We start from the raw sequence: 27035 nt of genomic DNA, 5'->3' as shown, positions 1-27035 counted from the left end.
AACTTAACAGGATGCTGTGTCATACGGTACTTTCCTATAATATGTTCACAAATTATCGCATAAATCCTGCTAGGCTGCTACCGAGGCATTATTCCGAACATATTCGTTGTACATTGAATAGTAAGTAGGAGCTTTGCGATCGCTTTACTATCTGGCAACTTGCCAGCAGTTGCCAGCGCCACCTGTTGGTCGCGGGGGTAAATGAGAGTTCCTTTTTTAAACCAACTTGTAACTACTTATTGTGTGAGAATGGAGAATGTGGGATAGAACAATTGGCGGTTTTTGCACTGGAAACTAAGTTTTCACTACTGTCACACCTACTACAGCAGGCAGACATACATTTATTTATTTTTTGAAAAAGTCACAAGTAAAAAGTTTAAGTCAATTAAATGTTATACCGATTACTTACTACCAATCGATTAGCGAAATATACGCTAAATTAGACTATTTTTTTTTTGTTGATTTAGATAATACATAATTACGATTTGTTGATGGAATAAATTGTTGTCACTGACAATTTTGGTAGGTAGCCTATTAAAATATGTATTAAACCAGTCTTTCTTTTTTCAGGTAAATATCCGATGAAATACGTAGATAATTTGCTCCCTGCAATGGCGTAAGTACGTAATGGACCATAACATTACCTTAGCGACCACTTAAGGGCTCCGCTGACACAATATATCCTACAAAATTGAAAATATTTAACTTAACAACGATAAAAAAATATCGCCGGCTCTAGCACCTATATTACAATTTTACGTTGTTCTCTTTAAAATATGCCAAGAATAATGTAAGCGAAATGTTGTGTAATTCGGAAAATTCTAATTAGGAGGACAGCTGTTCTTTTTTTAATTTTGTCGTTGAACGGCGGCGGCAGATGACGCGGGTCTGTACCGGACGAAGTACTGACAAACTTTACATTGTCTCTTTCCACCGGGGTCAAATAAAGATGCATTGATTCGATGGTATTACAACGAGCTTGGCGAATTAGGAAACCGCAGTGCGTGAACATGATATGAAAACTTATACTACACTACTAAAATTATACTTACTTTTTATTACACACATAATACCTACTCGTAATGCGAATATGAATTACAAATATTACAATAGTGAAATTAATTGTGAATTAAAGTGCGTGCATTCAGAGCATGATAAAAAAATAAAAATTGGAATACTTTTTAAAAATTGACAGAGAGCTTTCCTGCCTGTATAGAGTAATATAAATATGTAGCAGTTATTTCCATTCGATATTTAAATTTAAAATATTAACGTAGCTTCCAGTGCCCGTATTCGATTACCGGTTTTCAATTCGTTTTAACACAACCTGAAAGTAGCCTGCGGGCTTGTAGGAAACACAGTGTTCATAATTTATGAGATTCATACGGAAAACAATGTAGCAACAAACCGGATAATGAAAACAATTTTACATATCGAATTCCATGAAATTAACTTTTGGAAATAACAAAGTGTAAAAAAGTAATCTACTACTGAACCAGCGACATAAGTCGTTGGGAAAAAATACTTTGAGGAAATGGTTTCTGTTATCTAATATCAATAAACTTCTTGTTCTGAGAAGAAAATATGTAGGTCTTCAATCGTGTGGGTTGTGAGGTGAATTACCAACCTCATCAACCCTTGAGCCGCCAAAGGTCCCTGACATGTAACGACTACTTACTTACATCAATAAGTAGTAACCGGGAACAACGCAACGGCTTAACGTGCCTTCCGAAGCACGGATCATCTTAGTTTTTGGACAATCAGGTGATCAGCCTGTAATGTCCTAACCAAACTAAGGATCACATAGGTGACTTTAGCCAATCGTAATGTGTAGGTAACTTTAACTATTCCAAATAATTATAATACAAAAATATTCAAAACCTTGCCTTACTTGCATTGAAATGAACTTATTCTTATTATATAGGTAACAGAGTTTTTTTTTATATTGCCATCATGTAGCGCGCCATATGCATCGTTTAGGCGACACTTTAGCCAAGATACTAATTAAAGGAAGAACTGAAATTTTATTAAATAGGTATCTCCTCGGTTCATTGAATTTTAATCTCCACTGTTCCAAAAAGGTGGAGTTGGTTTAAAAGAGGTTCATATCTTGTTAATTAAATCTGAACAGTAGGGAGCCTCCATCGGGGAGGCTTGGTTTTGCTTTTGTGAGTCTCCGAAATTCAGAAATGAGCCAACTTCAATTTAAAGTTGACTAAGAGGCGGTTATAAATAAATATTAGCGCTTGTTTAGGAAGTTATAGCTATAGAGCTGGTCGCGACAAAAGGATCTGCCCATTCAGTAAGTCATTCAACTTCGCCTTGTTCATAATTCGACCTACCAATGGAGGGCGTGTTTGTTAGATGATTTTATATGTAGATATAACCCTCACTTTGCTTCGTCACAGTCGGGTAAAAATTAACCCCCTAGATTTCTCCAAGAAGACTACTTTGTTCAACAAAATAAGGCACAGATTAAATAATAGTAAGTACTCACGTTGCCTAAAAACAAAATTTCCCTTACTTACTATTCACAAACATAGGGCCTTTGTGAAAAGTAAATAGTACGAGCTCCATCAAAAGCAAGACAGAATAAAGAATTATACGTAACAAAGGCTGTGGTAAATGAATTATAAGGCTTTGTTCGGACGGTCAGCTCATGCTAATACTGTCTAAAGTCAATTTGATGGATCGAATGTTTGATAACAATAAGATTAAAAGCAGTGTGCGAGGCTCTATCCCTAAAATTATGTGAATTAATTAACTGTTATCTTTGAGGAAAATAGGCAGTGGAATACTTTACAACACACGTATACCCACGCTTGTACGTAAGATTAGAGAATTTACTAACGTAAATTCATGGCGGCTTCGAGTATCTTCTGAGCGCGGGCGCAACCTGCGTCGAGGAGACCATATAAGGCCGATGGGCCATTTCAGTGGGGCCATCGCCACCCGCTAAAACGGATGGGTCACGGAGTTGTCCTTTAAATACATGTGAAGTGTTTCTAATCTTATGTACTCCTGTCCGAAGTTCGAAATGGGGTAGGCAGAGATACAAGTAATCAACATACATGGGTTTGGGGCGACTAATGATGTGAAGTCCAAGGATATGTAAATATATATAGTTAGATATGATGAACCGTAGCGCTTATCGTTTAAAATAACACAATCCCTCTGTGGGTTTCTGTGATATCATCAACTCGCTAGCGTTTTACTGTTTTGCAGAATTCACTTACCTAACCTGAAGATTTGACACTACCGATTTTTCACAGAAGTAACTGCCGGTCTGACCTTCCAACTTCCAACACGTGAAGGAAAATACCAGCCCAATACAGGTTAGATTACATACCTCCAAATCACACACGCAGGTTGAAATCGACCTTTTAAAAATACTTCATCACATAACCTAAATAGGTTATCAACCGGAGGGGGTACGGAGCATATTCCATCGCGCTGCTCCACTGCGGGTTAGTGGGGGTGTTTTACGGCTAATAGCCGGGACGAACGGCGCAACGTGCCTTCCAAAGCACGGAATCTTCTTACTTTTTCGGACAATCGGTGATGCAAGCCTGCAAAGTCTTTACCAAACAATGGACAGTCTCACAAGGTGATTTCGTGATCTCAATGTCTTCATCGGGAATCGAACCCGGACCTCCAGATCGTTAGCTTAACGCCTAACCACTAGACCACAGAGAACGTTAAAATTACTTATTTGGGTAGAATGGTAGACTGTCAATAATCATCTAAAATAATATTAGAAATCATTCAATAATTCGTTCACATTATACTACCGTAATCCGACTTATCCGACTAATGATTTGATGCTTTCGCCCTAATTACCTGCATGAATGCTGCAAAAGCTATAAAACAAAGGTAAACATTTTTCAATAATTTCACGAAATTCACCAGAATTCATGTGTATTTATTAAATTTTACAGTGATAATCGTCATACTTATGTATTTAATTAATTAGGCATAATTATAAATGTTGCGTCCGTGTTAATGGAATGTTATTAATTTCATCATTATTATAATATTCATATTATTCAATCTCCACTTGACTTTATAAAATTGTAGTTTCTTTTTTTAAATAAATGAAAAACATACAACACATTTGACAGCTTATGTTCCCGGGCGTGTCCTAAAATTAGACAATGTAATTCACCTTTCTAAAATGATGGGCAATTGTTATGAGCGATAGTCTGATCCCTTTTCACTGTAAGGTTGATCATCACTGTTGACTTCGTGTCAAGTGGAATTTTCCATCGCAAAAGTATAGATTTGATACAAACATAAACAGCCTATATACGTCCTACTACTTGGCACAGGCCCCTCAATCAACTGGAGGGGGTATGGAGCATACTCAACCACGCTGCTCCACTGCGGGTTGGTGGAGGTATTTAGTAGCCCGGAACCAACGGCTTAGCATGCCTTCCGAACCACGGCTTGAAAATAATTTAAAAAAACACAAGTCATGAGTTTTGCGATGGAAAATTCCGCTTGCATTAACTCAGAATCAAGGTCTGAATGATCCCCCGTAGTATTCGTTACATATCACTAACACCCTGTATAAGATCTAGAACTAGCAATAACAACAATTACATTTGTGCTCCGTCAAAATCATGTCATTTAGAGTTTTTAAATATTGATGATTGTCTAGTGTTTTATTTCAGTAAAATACAACCATTTATGGTTTTGTTATAAGCGTAGAGCGGGAAACATGATATCCTCGACTTTTCTCAATTTATGATGTAGGAATCCTTGAGGACCCCGATACCACCGACCACACCGGCGTGGTCGACGTTTTCCCTCATTCAGCGCCTATCGCTATCTACCCACTCGGATCGTTTTTTTTTTCAAATATAATCCTCTCAAACTACGCCCTGAGGTTCACGTCCATGTGGGCACCCTCAGGCCTCTTGTGTTAAATTTTGTACCAGGTGAGAGCCCTTAGCGCTCCCAAATTTTCCAGCCAAGTAGTTAATGCCATCTGCGTCAAAGAATATGTAAATATTACACAGACATTCAAATAATTACTACCGTATAATCTGTTTTGTGTTTTTTTAATTATTATTAAATGATGAAAGGAGTGTCTGTTACCGCTTAATTTCTGGCATTGAAATAATTATAAAAATAATTTTGTTTTATTTATTTAATATCAGTTTTGAGTGGTGTTGCAACAGAAAGCTCGGTGAGGTGTAGGTACTTAGTTGATCTCGCGATGGATGTACCTCTGACGGCCCTAATTGGCATATAGTCATGAGATTATGTCGATATACCTTGCGCCCGCCATTTTTGTCATACTTAATAAACAATGTTGCCATTGGCGTAGGGAGAGACCACTCCACTTACTGTGATCCTGCATACCACCCTCGCTTTTTCCACTCTCATCAAAATCTTTATGCTCGTGACAGAATAGGAAATTATCTTATAAGATTTTTGGTTGAAACTTTCTAAACATGTATCCGAACACTCAAATGTCATTTGAAAGTAAACACGCTACAAAATTCCTGAAATATGAGTTGTATTTTAATTTTTAAATTAGGAATGTCTATACTCTTTTGATTATATTTAATTTCAAAAAAAAATATCTTCAAATTCCGTTCTAGAATTCATTGCATACATGGGTTAGTTTCTATACCTAGACCATGTTCCAGTATTAGAATTTATTAAATGGTATTTTATACCTACAAATGAATTAGTTCATTGGTATACAAATAAATACCCACAAGTTTAGTATTTGCTTAAATCGGAATTCTATTTAACATGTATGCTATTTTTTATTACGTAATCATATCGTAAATAAATTATGAGTTTCGTGATTTAGTTTCATAATATAAATGTAGTTCTGTTTGTAATTATTATATTACAACCATTATTTAACTTATTTTTCTTCGTACAGTTAAACCAAATCTACTTTTTAATTTAATTTAACCTAAATAATCGTACTCTCTATATTTCACGAAATTCAATACTCGCGTGATTAGAGTAGGTATTCTTGACCTGGCTTACATACATTGATCCTTAAATCATCATAAATCCGTATAGTTACTTTTCTTTCATTCAACATGTAGAAAAAAGGTCATAGGCATAGGCGGAAAAAAACAAATGAATAATTTAACGCCACATGAACAATTTTGAAGAGCATCTCCGTCTATTTTATTTAGAAACCGCTTTGCGCCGGATCTTGCGCTCACCGCAAAAACTCCCTCCCACATTGTTTGACTACCCGCATGTTCTGCCGCAGTCTACCTCTGTTTATTGTTAACACATTTAAATTCTCATTGTACAACTCTTAATTACGTCTACATTTTTTCGCATTCGTTTTTTTATAAATGCTACAAAATGGAAACTGGACAATTCTCAGAAATAAGCTAAATAATAAATAAAATGTTGTTTCTATCCATTAATTGAAGGAGAAGTAACATTTTAATTAAAAATTACCTGTAAAATGTTATTTACCTAAGTTAAAAAGAAATTCTGCTAATTGAAATGCTATAAACACAAGATTCTACGCCAATGGATACTGCATTTGGTATGGCATTTTGTTAAAATAGAATATTAAAATAATTTCATTTCATACAAGTACAAAAGCATTTGTTCTCCGCTTTTGTGTCGTTTATTCTATATTCGCTGAATGTGTGTTATTTTACCACCTTTCAATACCCGGTAGATCGTCTTTCATGTAAAATACAAACGTTTGAATGCTAGAAATTAGCATTTTAAAGACATCACAACATTCATCCTTCTCCGTTGACATTCACGGCATCACATTTCAGATATAAGGGTCTCAATATAAATAAACAATAGTGAAGGGTCTAATGTATTTCGCACAGGTACTCTAATTTTCAAATTGTAAATTAAAAGGACATTACAGTGCCACGACCCCGGGGCAGACCTCTACAAAGGGTTCAGGCACGATCTAGTATTGACAAAGGGCTGATCAAAGCCAAGCCATACGTATATTGTAATCCTTTTTCTATTTGTTCAGGTGTTTTTGAACTCCCATTCCGGGAGGTACGTAAAGTTATTACAGCAACGAACGGCAGCCATTGTCGTTGCTTTGTAACTAAAAAAAACCCGATGTGTATTTATGTAACTTTATGTTCGTATTGTTCAAGTTTTCAAATACCGTGCGTCGAACGTTCGAATGTGGAATTAAATCGGAATTTTCATTGGAATTTTAGTTAACATGCGCTGCCTGACTGAAATGTTTGTGCAAACCGATATAATGATGTTGGTTGAAATGTAAAACAAAATTAACGTTGTAAAGGTAAAAGTAATATAATAACTGACGTGTTCCATGAATGTGAACGGATTATTTACTTGTTTTGACGTATATTCTGAGAATCAATGTACGTTATTTCCCTTATATAAGATACGCTAATTAATACCACCACGGTTGTGCCACCAACAAACTGTGTCGACTTTTATGAAGCTAAGATATAGGTTAATTAATAATGGTCCAGATAGACAGTTGTCGCAAAACATAGAATATTAAAACATTCATAATCATAATGCCCATGGAAATAGGCGTGATATTATGTACGTAGGTAAGATATCGAATGTCAATCGCATCGCTATTAAAATGATTATTCTTGTCTAGATCTAGGTCACACCCCGGACATTTCGTACAAAACACCTCGTTTTGTAACGTGTGACGCCATACGATTGAAGACTAAAGTAAGACCGAAGGGGAGGGGGAAGGTAAACCTTGCTCAGCCGGTACTCGTTCTGTAAGTAGTATTTTTCCTTTTTAGCAGTAACACGTGAGTGTATTAGGCGAATACAGATAATGGAAATTGGGAAATTGATTCTCACGTTACGCTAATACTCGCTCGAGGCCCTTCAAGGCTATAGGTATGTGTTTTGTGACAAGTTAGAAGCGTTATGCTCATTCTTAGCCATCGTATAGTCGAGTCGTTTCGCTAGCTGGCGTCGACCAAAGACGTAAAAGTTAAAACAGATAATAACGGGTTCTTACCGCGTTTAAAATAGGGACATGAGATATTTCGACACTGTTGCAAGTGCCATGATCACGACGCGAGTGCGTGACGTAAAAGTTATGTATAAAGAGTTCACCTAACAGGCGGAAAACGTTAGAGTAAAAGAAAAAGCAGCCAGTTTCCTTATTACACTTTGGGAACACTTAGAAACGGTACATCACTGACTAAGTGCTGTTCGTGTGTACGATGCTCATGGATTCTGTAATTTATTTAACCTCTTAAGACCGAGATTTCCAGACACAATAGTTAAATAATGGGTTTTGGATTTATAAAGAACATTCGGTCTTAGGAGGTTAATTCATACCTATTTATTTTCTCAATAAAACATTTTTATTCGCTTTCCATATATTATGTTACTAGATAGATATAACTCAAAAATCGGTTTTCTTCGTCATTAATTTCAGTTCAATATTTGTAAGTTCTGTTGTGTTTGAAATCTTATATTTTGTCGTGTTTATTCTCGTTCCAATTTTGTTAGAGGGCACATTGAATAACTTTGGATTTAAAAGACGTATTCATCATCTTCCTAGCATTATCCCGTTTTTCACAGGGTCCGGTTAACCTAACCTGAAGATTTGACAGGTCCGGTTTTTTACAGTCGCGACTGCCTGTCTGACCTTCCAACCCGCGAAGTGAAAACCAGCCTAATACAGGTTAGGTCACATACCTCCGAAAATGCATTTCTCGGGATTGTGGGTCTCATCACGATGTTTTCCTTCACCGCTGAGCACTCCATAATCATAATACGTATACGTAGTGTGAATTAATAATACGTATTAGAATGGGTTAAATGCAATGCCTGGATATTTAGGCTCGTTTCATTTCACTAATTAGCTAATCAGTGAATCCTCAATGGTGATATTTTGGTTTTACTAATTAGATGCTTTGATTTCCCAGAAGTACGCACGTAAGCTGAGAAGTACCAAATTGGGCTAGGTAATGATATTTCGTGAGAGTCAAATTGAGTGTTTTCATAGCTCGTTTTTTGAAGTCGCGTTAAAGAAATTTTTGTCTGTTACCTGTTCACGCTTAAACTGCTGCGCTGAGCAAATTTGAATGAAAAGTGACACGTACATAAAACAACGCCTAGAGACGGGTATTTTTCCACGGCCGGACTTGCGGGCTTGATGCACACCGAGACTTCGGAGTCTTGGTGAGTTATGGCCTCGAGACCACGTTGCCAGCAACGTCGCCTACCAACACAAAACATAACAAAACGACTCACGACTCACTATATATATATATATATATATCTATATATATATATAGAAGTCAATCGCAAGAGGTTGTAAATACCCACACCTCACCGAGCTTTCTGCCCAATAATTTATCGTAATTGGCCAAGCGTCGCCAAGTGCGTTACCTGCCATACATTTCAATACGAATTGTTTGGCAACCATAGCTGGCGACGTAGCCTTAGCGCCTCCGTGAGTTATAACCGAATTCCGAGCATATTAATTCGAGGGTAAAAGATACACAGATAAATACTTTATTCTTCTATCGTGTGGGTTGTGAGATAGATAACCAACCTCATCAACCCCGGTGTCAGGCTTAATGTGCCATCCGAAGCTCATCTTGCTACTTAATACTTTATTGAGCACAATGGACACAAGATACAGAAATAAGGACTGCAGATACAGAATGGCACAACAGGCAGCCTTATTGGTCATGCAGCAAGTTCTTCCACCGGGTTAGTGCGCAAAATATATTGCAATTCAGATACGGGAGGCTAAGCCCGTTGTATGCTGACAAATACACGTTAGCTTTATTATTATGTCTGAATAAAATGATTCGAACTTCGCAGGGCGCGTTAAACAGTCGGTCCCGGCTGTTATTTACGAATGTATCTTGTATGTGGTCGTTTCATAAGTCATATCAGATGCCTCTAGCGGCTCTAATACCAGGTCTCATAAGGTCATTGATCCGAGAACCCACACAGAGAAGATTTTCTTTTATATTTCAAGAATAAAGTAGATTGTTTTGTCCGATATTCCTCTGTTTGTTACGTAATGACGTGGACAGATCAATAAGTATTCAGACAAGACAGGTTTACACAAGCACAAGGTCAAAGGGTTTTGTAATAGCTTCCAAAAAAACTTTAAAATTTTTACTTTTTACTATTAAATTTGTGTGATAGTAACGACGATTTTTCAATACTACTTTGTTAATTTATTTTACCAAGTTAATTGGTACGGTAATGAAAAACGATTTATTAAAGTCTTACCATAAGCAAATATTCGATATGAGTCGAAATTGCACGAATTACCTGGTAATAGTTTTTTATTTATTCTGTTGCATTGCATCAGATACATGCATAAATTACTGTGAAGTGGGATTGGCGTAATTGGAAATTCAGATGAGAAATGTAAAAATCTATGTCTGGAATTTGAAGGTTTAATTTACGCTGAAACGTTTCTGATGCAAAGGTTCTCCACCCCTGTCTAGTGGGTTGCTTTGTTTTTCTTAACTTAATATTCGTTTATCAATGGAGTATTTTATCATGATCCCCCTAGCGTTATTCTGTCCTCACAGGGTCCGCTTACCTGCTTGCTTCTGGTCAGAAAGTCTAAAAACTCACAATAATAATTATAGTAAATCTAAATCTTTAAATATTTATTTCCTCTACAAAAACAAACGGATACATAAATACATACGAAAATACAATATTTGTAGAGGCTGGAGCCTAAACTAGGATACCCTGTGTTTTAGAAATGCATGCAATGATGGTAAGACATTAAGGCCTGCACTCATATTGTAACGTAAAAAACAAGCTGAAATAACAAGCAAATTGTTTAGCCTACATCCCGATACAATAAAGACTTACCCATCAGGGCCTGACACATAATCGGCTGGCATTTACATCTTTGTAAGGAACTCACAAATATGAACCTTGCGTCGGTGTAAGAAAGCCCTCGTATTCTGTCTCCATTTTTTCGCATTTTGATGGAGTGGATGTTGCCAACCTGCCATCCGGCTATTGGTAAGCAATCCATCATTCCCCTGCACCCGACAAAAGCGTATATCACACGTCGAACTTGAGCAGTGTTGTTTAGAAAATGCGGTGAAAAGCAATCTATTATAATGCTTATGAGAACTTTTTGGAGAAACGCTCTCGGTTGATATTACTTTGTAATTTAAATGCAGTTTTAATGGCTTCATTGTGTGCAGTTCCTTTATATTTATTTTTTATTATAAATTGAGATTTTTCCAATAATATTTTAGATTGTTTAATGTATTTTTCGTTCATGATAATTATTGTTTACTGCACAGTGGTTTTCCTGTACATGATTTTTGTTTTGTTTTTGTACCTGTTTTGTTATTCAATTCATGTGCGTGTAACAAGTGTTTTATTTAATCATGTATATTTATATATTCGGCTATTGTGTGATGTCCCTGGTGTCAGAGTGCACGACAAAGAGGCCCACTCAGAAGCACGGAAACATCTTATTTTTTCAAACAATAAGGTGATTCAACCTGCAATATCTTGACCAAAACAGTGACAGTCTCACAAAGTGATTTCTTGTTAAATGTGTCACCACCAAGAATCGAACCCATGACCTCCGCAAGACACCGGATGTAACGGATTTAACGGCCTCCCTGGTCTAGTGGTTGAGCTTTGGACTCACAGTTTCTATGGTAACCAGTTTAACCGAAACAATACACTGTGTCTATATCAAACCACCCTGTTCTTAGCTTAACCAACTAAGCACAGTTATGAGAGATGAGATGAGTAACAGGCGTTCTGCCAATGCGTGCGTCAAGTAATTGATTTCATTGACATGCCGGACCGCAAGCCCGAATGCTCAATTAATTGGAACATGCCTGCTATGTTGCTTACGTCAGGCGATCCTAGCAGGCACCGAGTCGGGGTATGTCGACTCAATCATAGTTGCATGGATGAAAAGCACAAATTAGTCCTGTGTCCTAACAACAGCGTTATACGAAGGCAATAACTGTGGAGACAGCTTAAAGTAGGACCATTCTTTGATCTTTTCCGTAGTCTGCGCGGAGACTACAGAAAAAATTGTGCCCTAAAAATTATGAAATATAAAATATATTATTTCCCTGAAATTCTACCGACTAGTAATGTTTAGGCAATAGTCGTGATCGAATGCCAATCTGTCCTAAGAGTTTGCTTACAAATTTAAGAGCGTGATTTTTCCGTAGTCGTGTTTTTAGTTCTTAAACTCAATTTTTTTTTAACGACATGATACACGATACGTTGCGACGTCGTGACACTAAGTATGTTAGGTTATAGTGTTGCGACGACCTCTCCCTAAATGCTTGTCAACCAAAGGTTCTGGGGTGTTAAAAAGGCCACATCGAATCAATTCATCTAAAAAAAACAATATTGCCATTTGACATTTGTTTGCGTTGCGCACTTACTTTTTTATGCGCAAATTCAAATTGCTTTTTAGATTAATTGCTTGGACATGACCTTATTAACCCCCCTGGTCGCTCCACGGTTGATTATTAAATTCTATCAATAAATTTTCTGGCTTGATTCGCCTCGGAATATATTATCTATTTAGTCGGACGAATAGGGAAGACTCACTCGATGTGATTCTGGGGATGCAGCGGTTACTTGTACAACCCAGTTGTTTAGCTATTAAGTTACCTCGACTGACGCTTTATACATAAGGCTCAAAATATACTGAAAAGATGTGAGACCAAGTTAGAGAGATTCAATACAAAAAGTGACTTAATTATCTTTTCTATATCTTTGATTTGAACATGGTAAATGACCTTTTTTACTGCTTGTGAAAGATCAGCTGAAACAATTTATCGCTGTAATGTCCCCTCTTAGTTATTATGTCTTGATTTTTTAGCAGACTTAAATGTTGAACAAAACCTTGCATACGTAATTATTTTTTTGACATCACTTATTGTAGATTTGTCACATATGACAATAACTACTTGGCCGGACAAATGGATCGCGCTGAAGGTTCTCACAGTTAGCTAATGTATACGTACGTAAATAATACTCTTTAAAATGATGGACAGCGAGCATTACCCGATAAATGTTGGAAGTTTAGTTATATCTGTCTAGTCTATGTCTTTTCTGTTTGTGTTACGGCTAACACCGACCATTCCGAGCTTAGGCACCTCAACGCTTTCTAACCCGTTTTTATTTGACTATACCAGCGAAATCTGCATGGCTCACGGTGTCTTTCGCTTCGTGATATAAGCTATTTATTTTATGTTTATGTACAAAATAGCCCAACAGTAAAACATAAATCCCGGAATGTAGACAGTGGTGGTATTTTTAAGTTTACTTCAGTTCGTTCCTTAAACGATTTTCATATGAAACTTTGATTTTACTACAATACAAAGTAGCACAGCGACCGTGACAAAGTCTAGCTAGATCACATCCAGGCTAATTTATGTCTAATAAGATTTTTACTGCCTATAAGCTGTAAAATTTTATGATGAGAAGGAGGATATAGTTAGCCCAATTGGTAGAAGTTTCATCACGAAATTGCGGTTGCATTTTGCAGTCTTATTAAAAAGTTTCTTTTCTGAAGCGTTTAGTCTCATATAATATGTTTTTTTTAATGAATTACTTATTAGGTAGATACGTACTCTGTGAAGTCGGCATAAATTATCCTCCGTTTTGTATATTCATTCGAGCATTTAACTGGACAGGAAATGACTGTAACTATTCCAAATGCACTTTTATAAACGTGCAAAACTCAAATATTTTATAAACAGTTACTAGTCCACTTTATCTACTCGAATGCTCTTCAAAGAATATTTACATACACATGCGGCTAATATACAATTTCTGTTGGCTAGACATTTCCTGTCCTATATTTGCTTTCAAGTCACAGCTTTGTAATAGTATGCTTGTTAATACCTGTTTGGATACTAAGTTCTGTTTGCTACAGGCAAATATTAATTCAGACTACCTCATAAAATAAATAAGATGTCCTGTAGCTACTGTGTTTCTGATGAGCTGTTTGAATTGTAGGTATTTAAGTACAGTAAAATTCAAAACTAATTGCGCTTGCTCTCACTAGGTCATTTCATTAGTTAGATCATCGAAGCAGGTATCTACGAGTACCTATAGTTATTTTTTTTATAGGTTTTAAAAAGTAAGTAAGTAGTAATAGGCGTGAGTTTATATATGTATGTATGTATATTAAAGAGTACAATTAATTCAAAACTAAAAGCGTTTCCTTTCATTAGACTGAATCTTTAGTTCGATCGTCGATTATAGTGATTTTTTCCCATTTGTTCGTCTACTAATGAGAAAAAGTCTCAATACCTAATTCTATTACTTGTATTACTGTTTGAACTTTGGCCATCGTGTCCAGCAGATATTTTACTCTGGAATGTTCTGTGTACCATATACCTATGCATAATATTGCTAAAAATGTTTGAATACAGTAAAACCAGTGAAACTTTAATTCTCACAGAAAAGCATTCAAATTCAAAAATATTTTTGTTCAGTGGGTAAAATGGTTACACGTTGAGTCGTTCTAATGTTTATTAACCCTATTTAGAGTGGGATAAAGTCATGATTATGGAATACCAGAATCTTTATCATGACACGTCTAACGGCTTAAATAATTTCTGATAATACAGACATTTTTATTTTATTTTTATGTACCTATCTAATCTAATCTTATTATAAGCGTCTTTATATAAAGTATGCTTCACATGAGCTTTAAATTAGTTTTCTGACAAATTAAAAATACTGTCTGGTATTTTATTGTATTTTTTTTTAATTATACACCTATTATTTGACAAAAGAATACACCATGAAACAGGTCCCGCTACGGAAAAACAGATTCTGACAAGTAATAAAGTAAAATATTACCAGCTCTCTCGTTTATCAACTTTTCAAGTCCTGCCTAAACTACCAAAGCTTACACTAACTTTTTTACAACTAAATTACTAACACAACCACACAAGGTGCATTTTTATAACGAGTTCTTCCTCTATCGTGTGGGTAGGGAGGTGGATTACCAACCCCATCAACCCTGGTGTCAGGGTTATTATTGAGCCGCCATAGGCCCCCATAGGCCCCCCATATCACGAGTTAGCGGATAGCGTTGCTTTAACTAGCGTTCAATTTCCAAAATGTATCGCTTTCACTTTTAACTCTGTTAACTTTTTTATTAACGGATTAGCTACTATCGATGTTAACTTGTGACTGTGCCCAGATAATGTAATTCCTCGTAATTTTTATACATTCTCAAAATGGTAGACGAGTATTGACATTCGATGGGAATTAACTCAATTAACCTTTTAAATCGATGATATTTTTACCAACAAAAAAGGAATTAATCCTCAAAAGTACTCTAATACTTGAAGGGAAAACGGGACAGTTGGAAGATTTTTCCATTCCATCCCAACGTCATTCTTATAAATTAATTTGGTAAGTTAGATTGCGGTACAGGCGTGTGCCATGAGCTTTTCAATTTAGCAACCCTCTGTATGTGACGTCTCCGTTTGTTTTGTTATTTCTTTTTTTAACGTCGTATCTAGTTATCATATTTCTTGAGTTTCTCCAACTTAATTTGCAGGTTAACAAGGTTCTGAATGGAAGTATGAAAGTTTTTGAGGGTGGAAACAGTAGATTTTTTGAGTTGGGTTGTTTGAAGCGAATTACTCGTATTAAATCAATGGTTAGAGTTTTCTTACTTGTGTAGGTAACTCTATTTAAATGTAAACATCAATTAGTTAGGCTTAAGTGGAGATGGGCAGGACACTTGGCAAGACGGGAAGACAACAGATGGACTAAGGCTGTTCCTGAATGGTGGCCAAGGGATGGTATGCGATATCGAAGTAGACCACCAGCCCGGTGGTCGGATGACAATGTGAGGTATGCCGGAAAGCAATGGATGCGACATGCACAGGACCGGAAAGGATGGCGTGAAAGAGAGGAGGCCTATACCCAGCAGTGGGTGCATACAGGGTGAGTAGATAAATAGAATTAGTTTCACTTATTTAGCGTAGGTAGGTTATTTGGTTTTAGAAGATACACAATTTGACAATTTTTTTAATTATTATTTACAATTATACTGTAGTTTTTTTTCGCTTGCAGGTGTCTTTACCCAGAGACACGGGTCACCGACTAAGTGTCACTAGATGTAAATATATCATTGTGTCTGTAGAGTTATGTCAGTGTCAGCAGATAAGAACTTAGGTACTATGCGATAGGTGTTTAATATAGCTGCTTTTTGAATAGTGACATGTTAGTAGGGTCGAGGAGTTTGAAGCTCTGGTATTTTGGGATCGCTTTAAACACACGATTACATCGAGCGCAGGAGAGCTGTCCGTCATTTTTGTACGTGTAGGGGAACTTGGGACGAGTCTTCGGTATGTGACGCTTCTCATCCAGGGCTACTATTCGAGCTTCTTCGAAGCTTTCATGCAGACAGATGTCAGTATGATGGCAGATGTTGCAGAAGAAGCGCGACTCGTGAATCACACTCGTGGTGGACAGCACCAGGACAATATACACTTTTTGCAAATACCGTGTTCTGAGAACTTCTTCCCTTAGTTCAGTATATTTGTTGATCTTTTCAGTTATTGCTTTGCGAATATTATGGAATTGTGTTTGGAATTGTAACGTCTATCTGGTATCCGGTTTTTGTGTCTTTGTGATTCTTATTATTTATTACTTTTAGTGCTTCGTAATCGCACTACTAGTCCGGAGACTAGACTGCTCTAGTAAGGCCTATTCGAAAGACACTTTCTGACATTTCTAGCTGTAACATCTATCGGTAGGTCGGTAACTTACACCATCATCCTACTTCGTTCAAAATACTACAGTAGACCACTCACTACGTATAAAAACAAATAGACTGTCAATCTGAATAAAAAAAGTGTCCGCGCCGCATCTTGTCACTAAGCGACGGCGTGTCAAGATCGAATTAAGTAGCAATGGGCGTAGTGACGATACTATACAATAGATATTGCTCTTCATTTTAACAATCATAACATTAAAATTGGTGGGAACGAACGTATACTATCTATATAAATTAATGAAAAAGTCCTTAGCGATTGTGAGACTGTTTGTTTAAAGTATGTTAATATAGTTTGTTTGTTTTCACTTACGGTGAATGCTGTGTACGCATGTAATTGGCAAGCATATATACCAAGTCCTTCTTTCTATTTATAATGCTGTCTGTAAAAGTTTAATATGTATTGCTGTATGTGTACCTAAATAAATAAATAAATGTCAGTGCAGTAGATACAAATAGATCAACGTCGGCTGCGGAATGTAGTTACTATCTAAATGGAACATCATGGCCACAATATTATAATTCCAAGAAGTTCGAGAAGGTGCTCATTAATTTCTAATTGCACTAAGTTGTAGAACAACAAACGGAACTAATCGCGGACTTACAATACAAGTCCGCAGCTGTTTGCTGTAACTTGCCGCAAGTCGCAACTTGCAGCGATTGCAACTTAACCGCTAACTCAGTGAAAACTTTAATTCTTATGGAACTGTTTACTTTTACTTAGAAAAGACTTAGAGCGGGAGCTTGACTGTATGAACGTTATTTACCTACTTACTGCTTCGTTGTGTTACCTCGCGAGGAAGATTTATTAGAAGAGAATATACAGGGTGTTAGTGATACCGTAACGAATACTGAGGGGTACTGGTTCAGACCATGATTCTGAGTTGATAGATACATTTTCAGTCTGAATATTCATGAGTGTTTTTGTGTTTTTTTAAATTATTTTCAGTTCCATACTCTTGTGACGGAAAATTCCAATTGATATCAACTCAGAATCATGACCTCTATCACCCCTCAAAGTTTTCGTTACGATGTCATTACCCAGTATATTTTATTATACGTAATTTATTTATTTTAGTATTCAGTAATATTCGTAACATGCATGAAGGTTCGTCGGCATTCCTGTGTCCTGGTGTGTGGGTGTCCGTCGTGAGTCTCAGTGCATCGATAAGACGATCCTTGGTCACTCCCAAAATGTTCACAGCACTGCTCTCTCCATTACGGATTACAGGCGTCATGTAGGTATGTTTGTATGTAATCCGCACTCGAATATGGATCGGTTGTAACACGAGAGTGGCGTATATGTAATATACTGTTTGCGTATGTATATGTACATATGACTTTAACCTAGCCTTACCTTACATTAACGTAGCGGATCCGTGCAGACGCGGTCTATTGGATATTAATCATGCGAGGGATTAATTGAAATTATAAGCTTCAAGCCTTTTGTGCGTCGGACGTGTTGTTACATGTGCCATTATGACATATACTAAACTTCTCCTGTTTGGTGCGTGAATCAAACTATTACACACAGATACATAAAGTCAAATAAAGTATGTACTACAGTGATATTCCGATCCGATTTTTTTATGTAACCTTAAGTAAATAAAATTCATCTTTTTTGGGGTTATGTATACGTTTTTACTCGGCGGCTCGGAGGAGCTCGGTGGCGCAGCGGTAAACGCGCTCGGTCTGCGATTGTTGAAGTTAAGCAACTTTCGCAAAGGCCGGTCATAGGATGGGTGACCACAAAAAAGTTTTCTTCTCGAGCTCCTCCGTGCTTCGGAAGGCACGTTAAGCCGTTGGTCCCGGCTGCATTAGCAGTCGTTAATAACCATCAATCCGAACTGGCCCGCGTGATGGTTTAAGGCCTGATCTCCCTATCCATCCATAGGGAAGGCCCGTGCCCCAGCAGTGGGGACGTTAATGGGCTGATGATGGTGATAGTCATACGTCATACGTGCATGGCCCATATGTGGGGCACATTTTTTTTTGCTATATTGTCTATGTACTTGCATAAATTCTAATGTGTTTATCGAAAAATGAAATTGCACGTGAGGGGTTGATATCTAATTTTCAGTTACACAGTGCACGTGTTAGCTACAATGGCCAGAATCGGGACCTGAATAAAAAAAAATAAGATTACTTAAATTTCAATCAGCTGTTAGAATCAGTCCGTCTCACTTTTCATTACATCGGCGATCCTTTGCAAGAAACGTTTAGACTTTTTAATCAAAGCCCCTTCTTATAATCATTAATTCACAAGAGAACGATTGGCTTTCTATAATTTTGACGGATCCAATTATTTTATCGCTCCTTTCCGAAGCCTGAATATCGGCAAAATTAATTAATTAACTATTGGTTTTAATTAAATTAGCCCGGCTTCGCTAAATTTACTTTCTTCAACCTTTTTTAATGATGCAAACTTTTTGTATTGGGGCATTTGTGAAAATTGCTTGGGTTTCCCTCCTTTTGGCCATTCGTCATATTCAATTGGAAACAACCTGTCCAAGTGAGATGAGTTGAAACGTAAACATTTAATTACTTAATGTGTGCCTGTCAGGTTATGCTGCGGGTTCGAATGGATTCATAATTATGAAGTTTAGCTTTTTCAGTTTATCTTATATAAACGAAAGTTGAAGTAGAAAACGTGCAAAAACTATTTGAAATTATAAACAACAATTTTTCAGCAAGTATTGTGTAACTAAAAATGATTTATGATGACTACTGTGAAAAATACAATTCTTTCCAAATCTTTTTTATTAACAAAAAGAATTATTATCGGAAACAGTTGGCTACGGTTGTAAAATTATAAGTATATTAAATATCGTTATCGAAAACCGTAATAGCTACAGCAATAATGCCGGTTAATGTCGTCTTTGCCATCCCTAGCATTACAACGGCAAGCCACCAGGCCCCTGTTATAAAATGACGTAGGTAACAACTCATTTTTATTAAATACCGTAACTTCCCCGTCGCTGCCGCCCCCTCCTCCCACCTGCGTACTTGTTTCCACACTACATCGTAGATTGACCGCGCACCTCAAACCGCGAGTCTCGCAACTATTCACCGACACCAACTTGTTATTATGACAGTTGCCAACATCATTAATTACATTAATGAATGCATTTATACCTCCATAATGAATGGAGTTGCGAACTATGCTGGAGGTAAGCTGGAACCGCGCATTCCGCGATGTTCAGTCTTGTACTTGGACTATTTTCCACGTATTTAGGAGCGGAGAAGTTTAAGTGGTTGCTTCAGACGAGCTTTGTCAGTTCCGGTTGTACACTAAGCTGCAGATTGGGTTCGTTTTCAGGATTCTGAACCTCAAAAGGTAATTCGGAATCCTTATTTTCGGTCCGTCTGTCCATTAACATTTTTTCTACACGAGAAGATAAATTAAGTTTTAAAAATATCAAGCTTCTTTATCAACGCAATGCAAAGATACGGTTATTATTAGCCTTAATTTTACAAATTTCGTAAGGCAACAATACTTCCTATTCACCTAGAATCATGAAATTTGGAAAGAATTTGTTTTTTTGGGATGGAACAAACTTTACAATTTACTTTTTTATTGGCAAATTACAGAAAATCGAAATGTGTGTGCTCCATCACAAAAATATCCGTGGCTGATTATACTTTGATAGTGTTTTAAGTATATGCTTTTGGTCAGAAATGTTTTAGGTACATTCTGTTGCAAAAGGATCTTGACATAATGAAGTATAATTTGTTAAATGAATGAGTTTTCTCTGCATAATGAAATATTCTATAAGTTTGACTTAATTATGTAGAAGTAATAAAAATAAGAAGAGGTGGAAAGGAATTAGTAACTGAGATTAATCTGTTTAACGAGTACCTAGATACATTTAACAAGCTAGATTTTACGAATCCACTGCTGCCAAAAATCCTATTAATCACGTCAAAGACTTACGGTTTTCCAGATTTAAGGCAATTTCAACTCACCGTCCGATTTCGATGGCTCTTAATCGGATCAAGTATAGAATAGTGGAATAGCGGGATTTCGAAATGACGTTAGGAATGGAGTTTGCAAATTCTAAGCAACTCTGATGTAAGGTGTGATTGGTAGGCCTGATAATAATTCCAGTGGAAACAATAAAGCAGTACAAGAGACTTAACTTGTTATCTTGCAGTGCAGGGATAAGTCCGATTCTGAAGTTTTAATGAGATGCATTTTTATATTATTCGAAACAATTCGAAGTACATTTGGTGTATGTAATGTAGTCAGTTTCTTGTACTTATTACGTGTTAGTATAAACGAGATGTGAAAATATCTTCCCTCAATATACATAGGTATATCAGACTTGTAAAATATTAAGTGCGATTATTATTATGTTTGTTGTTGAATAAATGGTCTATAAGTTTACGTTAGTTAGTTAGTGGTGGTTAGTTTAAGTTTAGTTTAGTTTAGTTTGGTTTATATATATATATAGTTATGTAAGTAAGCGTGCATGCGTGTTGGTATTGTTTATATTGTATGTGTTATTTCTATTTGTTAGTGATGTACACGCCCCTGTTTTAGTTTTTAAGTTCATCTCTTACTCGGTCCGCTCGAAGAGATTTCTACTAGAAATAAGCTGAACCGTTTGTCTGTCTTGTGTTAGTCTAATTGTTTATCCCGTTCTGCGTACAATAAACTATTAAATAAAATAAGGAAATAAAAAATATAATAGGATCAGCGTGGTTTTATCGATAGGGAGAAGTATTCGGCATACTCCACCACGCTCCAATGTGGGTTCGTGGAGAAATAAGCGGGTGTAAGCAGAGCAATTTATAAAAGTTAATTTTTCGTTTCTTGATGGCTATTACATCTAGCATACGTCACAATGGGGATATAAACTGCCTATTTCTCTCATCAGGTGTCGCTACTATTGAGTATTGTTAAATTTTGACAGTTGCCCATACCATTTGAGTATATATAACATATTGTCTTGGTTATATTTTTACACTTTAATAACCCTTTGCATAGAATAAGTCATATGGATTTTTATTTTCTGAAATCAATTATTTAAATTTAAATATGCGCAGCGTTTAACTGTAAAATCAGTGTTATTCCCTAAGGATCGGAAATAAGAAAACTTATTTTCAATCAAATCTGCCTTTTTTCCAACCGATGGCTTTTCTTTTTCGTATATCATCCTTCAGAAGGGATACATTCCACGTTACCCCACATTTTACAGCAATTTATCATAATTTTTAGCTGGACAATATGAAAAACTGTCAAAATTTAGGATCACTCAACAGTGTTGGCGCCTACATTTTTATTCTCATTCTGAATTCACCTACTTCATGCAAAAAAGCTTTGACAAAAATAACCGCCTGGTAAAATTCATACTACATTATTCTTTATATAATTACCTACTTACTTCTACGTGTATACAAACTGGTGAACTAGAAATTTGTCCGTTTCAAATATAACCGTGTTCGCAGGCATCGACTATTCAATTATTCCCGTCGGATTAGCATCGCTCCAAAAACATGTACGTTCACATCAATCGACGATCGGAAACGTCGAATACAATTTTGTTAGCGATGAATTCGAAAACCCGACAAACTTGGCAGGCAAGGCTCTCTAATATTCCGTGTAGGCCGCTTTTGCCGCTGAAAACGTTATGAATAATATATTGTCATGGATGCAGGCTAGTAGCAGATCAGTCGGTATTACGGTTTGTTACAAATATGAGCCAACAACACACACACGCTTTATTTTGTTGGTTCTGAGTTGGAATTGGAATACCTACAGTTCGTAAAAAATGGCGGAGACTAGGTGTAACTTTATAGATGCTAAAATCGTCATTAATTACTCTAAAGTCTTTAATGCTTTTTCTTAGGTTTGTATAACATAACGATGTAGTAGACATAGTTTTGCGTCGAGAAACATTCACTATACAAACTTTTTGGACGGAATAACAACGTATGCTGGGGAGCAAGGAGTAAATATTTCTTGCTAATATTAAAAAGTTTTAAAGACGATTGATCCCTGATTGTCCGAAAAAAGGAAAACCCGGACTTTTATATGTTACAAACATACATAAACTCACGCCTATTTCCCACCGGGGTAAGCAGAGACTATGGATGGATCAGAGACATTCGATCATCAATTGTTTCATACACGCATGCCAGTTCAGAGTAACCCGCAGTAGAGCAGCATGGTGGAGTATGCTCCATAGCTCCTCCGGAATATTGAGGGGAGGCCTGTGCCCAACAGTGAGACGTATATAGGTTGTTTATGTATTAAAATTATAGGTAACGTATTATGTTTTGTTCACAGGTTGGCGCAGCTATGATGTCCTGTCCCTTGCCACTGCCGCTGTTGCCGGCACTGCATCCACAACCTGCGTTGGCATCAGACTTCCCTATTCACATTGGAATAAAGGTAACTATTGTATGAAGAGCAAACATGTGAATGCCAGGCACATATCCAGTGAAAAAGTAGAAATATACTTAGTCTTTGACTAAGGCCCTAATATAGTAATTTAGTTCAGATAGAAAAACGTCTTAACTGAAATCACGTGTGAATTTTGAATTCAGTACCTACATTACGAAATGTTTTCAAAAATGTTCTCAAAATACATAGTAAGCAGCTCGTTTCTTGTTTTGACTGCAATTATACTACACCACTTCCAAAATACTAGCGTTATCCAGTTCTTAGTCCGTAAAGATTTAATCTTAACACAAGAAATAAATACCCAGTTAATCAGGATTTGTGAAATAAAAACAAAATAAGTGTCGCTTCCCAAAATATCCGAATCCATAAATTATATTTTAGAAATTCGTACTGCGCATTATATTTTATCTTTCATTACAGACCTCTATTTACAGTCTAAAGTCGTTTGCCCTCGTCTGGGAGAAGGAAAAAATAAAAAAATATGTAATTTAATCCAGCCGCCCTCCGAAGAGTTTCAGGCAACTTAAATTGCGAATATATCAAAGCTAAATAATCAAAGTAAGTGAAAGAATATAAGGTAACTTTGAGACACGAAACTTCAATATAAAGGAGCTGCCTCACTTATGTGGGAAATAGTAGGCAGGAAATAAATTTTGAAATTATTAAAATCAAATAAATAATCGTTTAGCCACGTCTGATGAAGAGCGATGATTTTGCGAACTGAGATTGAATACGTTTATCTGCAAAAATATCTTGAAAATGTTCATAATTAGGTACAGGTTTATAATTGTGCTATTTTATATATTTACAATTCAAATTTTTTGCGAGAAGCGACCTTCCTTACAGTGCTATTTGATATCGAATTGACGCGTGATATAAGGGTAGGTTTCCTGTATTGGACCACATGAAAGAAAGAGTTCGATATTTGATTATTCATACAAAATCTATAGACACGTTCTGACATTTTGTAAATTAAAATTTACGATAAAATTGTTGCGATATCGCACGAGTACCGTCGCAATGTGAGGAAAGTCACTTAGTTTGCTTCCATTTTCAACGTAAACTTCACTTTAATTTGACAGGTTAAATCGATTATCGAGTCCGAAGTAGTAATAGGTAAAATGAGCGCGGGATTAAGTTGTAGGATACCAATTACCATCGCAGCCACTCTCCTATAAACAGCTGGCACTGAATAGTTTCTGCACTATCCCGCATTCAAAATTGTGATGTCAAAATTCATATTACAAAGGTGCACTGTAGATCTTCAAAATTCTTCTAGCTACATGAAAACTTTGTGATCTCCCGTTTATCCCGCGTTTATTCCGAGCATCGCTTACCTAATCAGTTTTACTAGAAAAACTCCCAATCTGATCATTCAACACCAAGGGGGAACCATTCCAATTACAGGTTATGTTTATAACAACGCGGCCGGGACCAACAGCGTAACGTAACCTGCTTAAAGCACGGAAACATCTTACCTATCTGAAAATCAGGTGATTCAGCCTGCAATGTTTTTATAAAACCTGAATCAGTCTCAAAGTTTTTTTTTTAAACCAAAGGAAATCCCTACCGGAAATCGAATCTTGTCCTCCAGATCGTGAGCCGAATGCTCCAACTACACAAGAATGGGGGCTGTGAGGTTGTCACTACACAAAATATCCTCAACATAAATAAGAAGCTATTTACTAACCAAAGCAAAGCTTAAATGCGTCGTACCTTGGTTCCGCCTTTACACCAGTATCAATATTTGAGATGAACTTTTGCCCAATTACCTTTGCAAGTTAAACCGTCTTAATTTATAAGTATTGATTCGTAGCGAGGACTTTAATTAGTTCCATCTTTGAGACGTCCGCGTCTGCCTCATTTTATCTGAACGTGCACTCAAACTTCGCCAGATGTAGTCTGCTGTTATTTTATCAACTACGATAGGAAAATATAAGTCTAGAAGGATTTTGTATTGGGTTCCTTATTGGTATTGCCATGAGTTGTAAGTACTTGCGTGAGTCAGAAAAAAGGTTTATTAAGACTTACATATTTATATCAGAACGTCTACTACAGTATTTTTGTATATGCGACATTAGCATTTTAACAAACGCGCGATAATAAATTAAATATTTTTAGAATAAATTACTGTAACTTAATGCCTAACTTAGTAACCTAACTGTGAGCTCGCAGGTTCAAATCACAGCACGGGCCAGTTATTTTCGAATTTGTTTTAAAATTCATGTTCGATGATCATAAGTGACTATCAGGTGAAGGAAACTACCGTGAAGAATCACACAGTCAAAAATGCGTTTCGGAGGTATGTGACTTAACCTGATTTTCCAACCTAACCTAGTTTTCAGTTCTCGGGTTAGAATGCCAGACAGGTAGCCGCTTCTGTAAAAAACGACCTGTCAAATCTGCAGGTTAGGTAAGCCGACCGTGAAAAAACGGTCGTTAGGGAGATGATAATGACTTAATACTTACACACACACGCACACACTCAGTACTAAATCACACATTTTCACTTGTTCTAAATACTCTCTAATAAGTAAATAAAATTGTATAGTTTTGCAGCATATATATGTTCTGAAGCAAATTAGTGCAAATGAAATTTTCTTGTATGCGCTGTTTGCGATGTACTAAAGTATTTTATCGCGATTCCTGCACGCTCGATTTTGCCGGCGAAGTCATCAAAAAACTATTAAACCACGCTAACTTTTAACATATGCACTTTTTAAAACTTGCATTATCATAAACAGCGAGATTAGTGCACGCCTCGATGCATAAGTTTACTCATTAAATACCAATTTCCCCAAACGTCAGGCGAGTAAAATATGAAAAATTTGTTGTTCACAGTTTTCCCGCTCGAAAGGCAAAGTTTATGAAGAAGACTTGAATAATGCCACGAGAGCTGTTTAAAGTTACGCTTCTTATTTGAGCTAAAAGAGTTTGTTTTCCAAACACTATTACGGCGCTGTCAACCTAATTTACCCTGTTGATTCAATTTTCACCGAGCCATATTTCAGTAGTCAGGCGAGATTTCAATTCATACATAATATTTGAATAAATAAATATGCATGGAACCAATTTATAGAGGCCGGGCGTCGTCGGCGAGTGGGAGCGCCACAATATCAGTGCCCTCATTAGCCGTCCCTCTCCGGACCTACTAATGGGAGGATATGACTTGCCCTGCCATTCACACTCGTATGCACGCCGTTCTGAATGCAAATTACCTTTACATATCCCACTTACAAATATGAACACGACTCCTGATTGTCACAGTTAACAATTAGCACAAAAACTATTTAAAGCATATCCATGCTTTCGTAGTTTCTTGTGCCATTAGTAGCTACGTCGTAGCGGCCTACGATGTTTGCTACGATGTTGTAGCCGGCGCTACGTCTGGCCTGATTGTCTTATGTCAATAGCAGACGTTTTACTATTGTGCTTAGTACTTGTGAAAACAAACATGAAAATAGGTTGCTTTTCCTACCAGCAATTATATTACAACTTAAATTTACAGTTTCCACAGGGGTTAGCAGGGACTATACAGATTTTCATGCGTTACGTAGAGTTAAAACATTTCAATATTATAACATTTTTTTTTTCACTGACTTAACTCATCAGTATCAAGCAAAGCAATATTTGAGTCATTTTGACAAACGTAACTTGACAAGGGTAAGCTGTGATACGCCAAAAATCTTTCGTTGTATTAGCCTGATCCTTTTAGTCAGATATATCCTAATTTAGGTGTTAGAAATGAGCTCTTTCAGGTGTTAAGTAAAATGGATAGGATGTTTGGTCCATTTAATATTCTAGGAAGCAATCTGGTTGCGTTTAATCTGTTGTTTTGTACCACAATGGAATATACACTATAGA

General features: G+C 36.6%; 1 protein-coding gene across 5 annotated transcripts in view; it reads left to right on the top strand.

Annotated features, from left to right (window-relative positions):
* The window catches only part of LOC126366829 (polypyrimidine tract-binding protein 2), a 496400-nt gene that overhangs the window by 206300 nt on the left and 263065 nt on the right, over window positions 1-27035 (top strand). For all 5 annotated transcript variants that reach the window (XM_050010129.1, XM_050010132.1, XM_050010131.1 and 2 more), the window contains one exon: window positions 23055-23159. In XM_050010129.1, the coding sequence (XP_049866086.1) occupies window positions 23067-23159 (93 nt within the window). In that variant the 5' untranslated portion in view covers window positions 23055-23066. The remainder of the gene's footprint in view (window positions 1-23054; window positions 23160-27035) is intronic.

This window comes from Pectinophora gossypiella, chromosome 5 (genome assembly GCF_024362695.1).
Source record: "Pectinophora gossypiella chromosome 5, ilPecGoss1.1, whole genome shotgun sequence".
NCBI lineage: Eukaryota > Metazoa > Arthropoda > Insecta > Lepidoptera > Gelechiidae > Pectinophora > Pectinophora gossypiella.
Note: the sequence above shows the minus strand (reverse complement) of the source record. Positions and strands in the feature narration are given on the sequence as shown.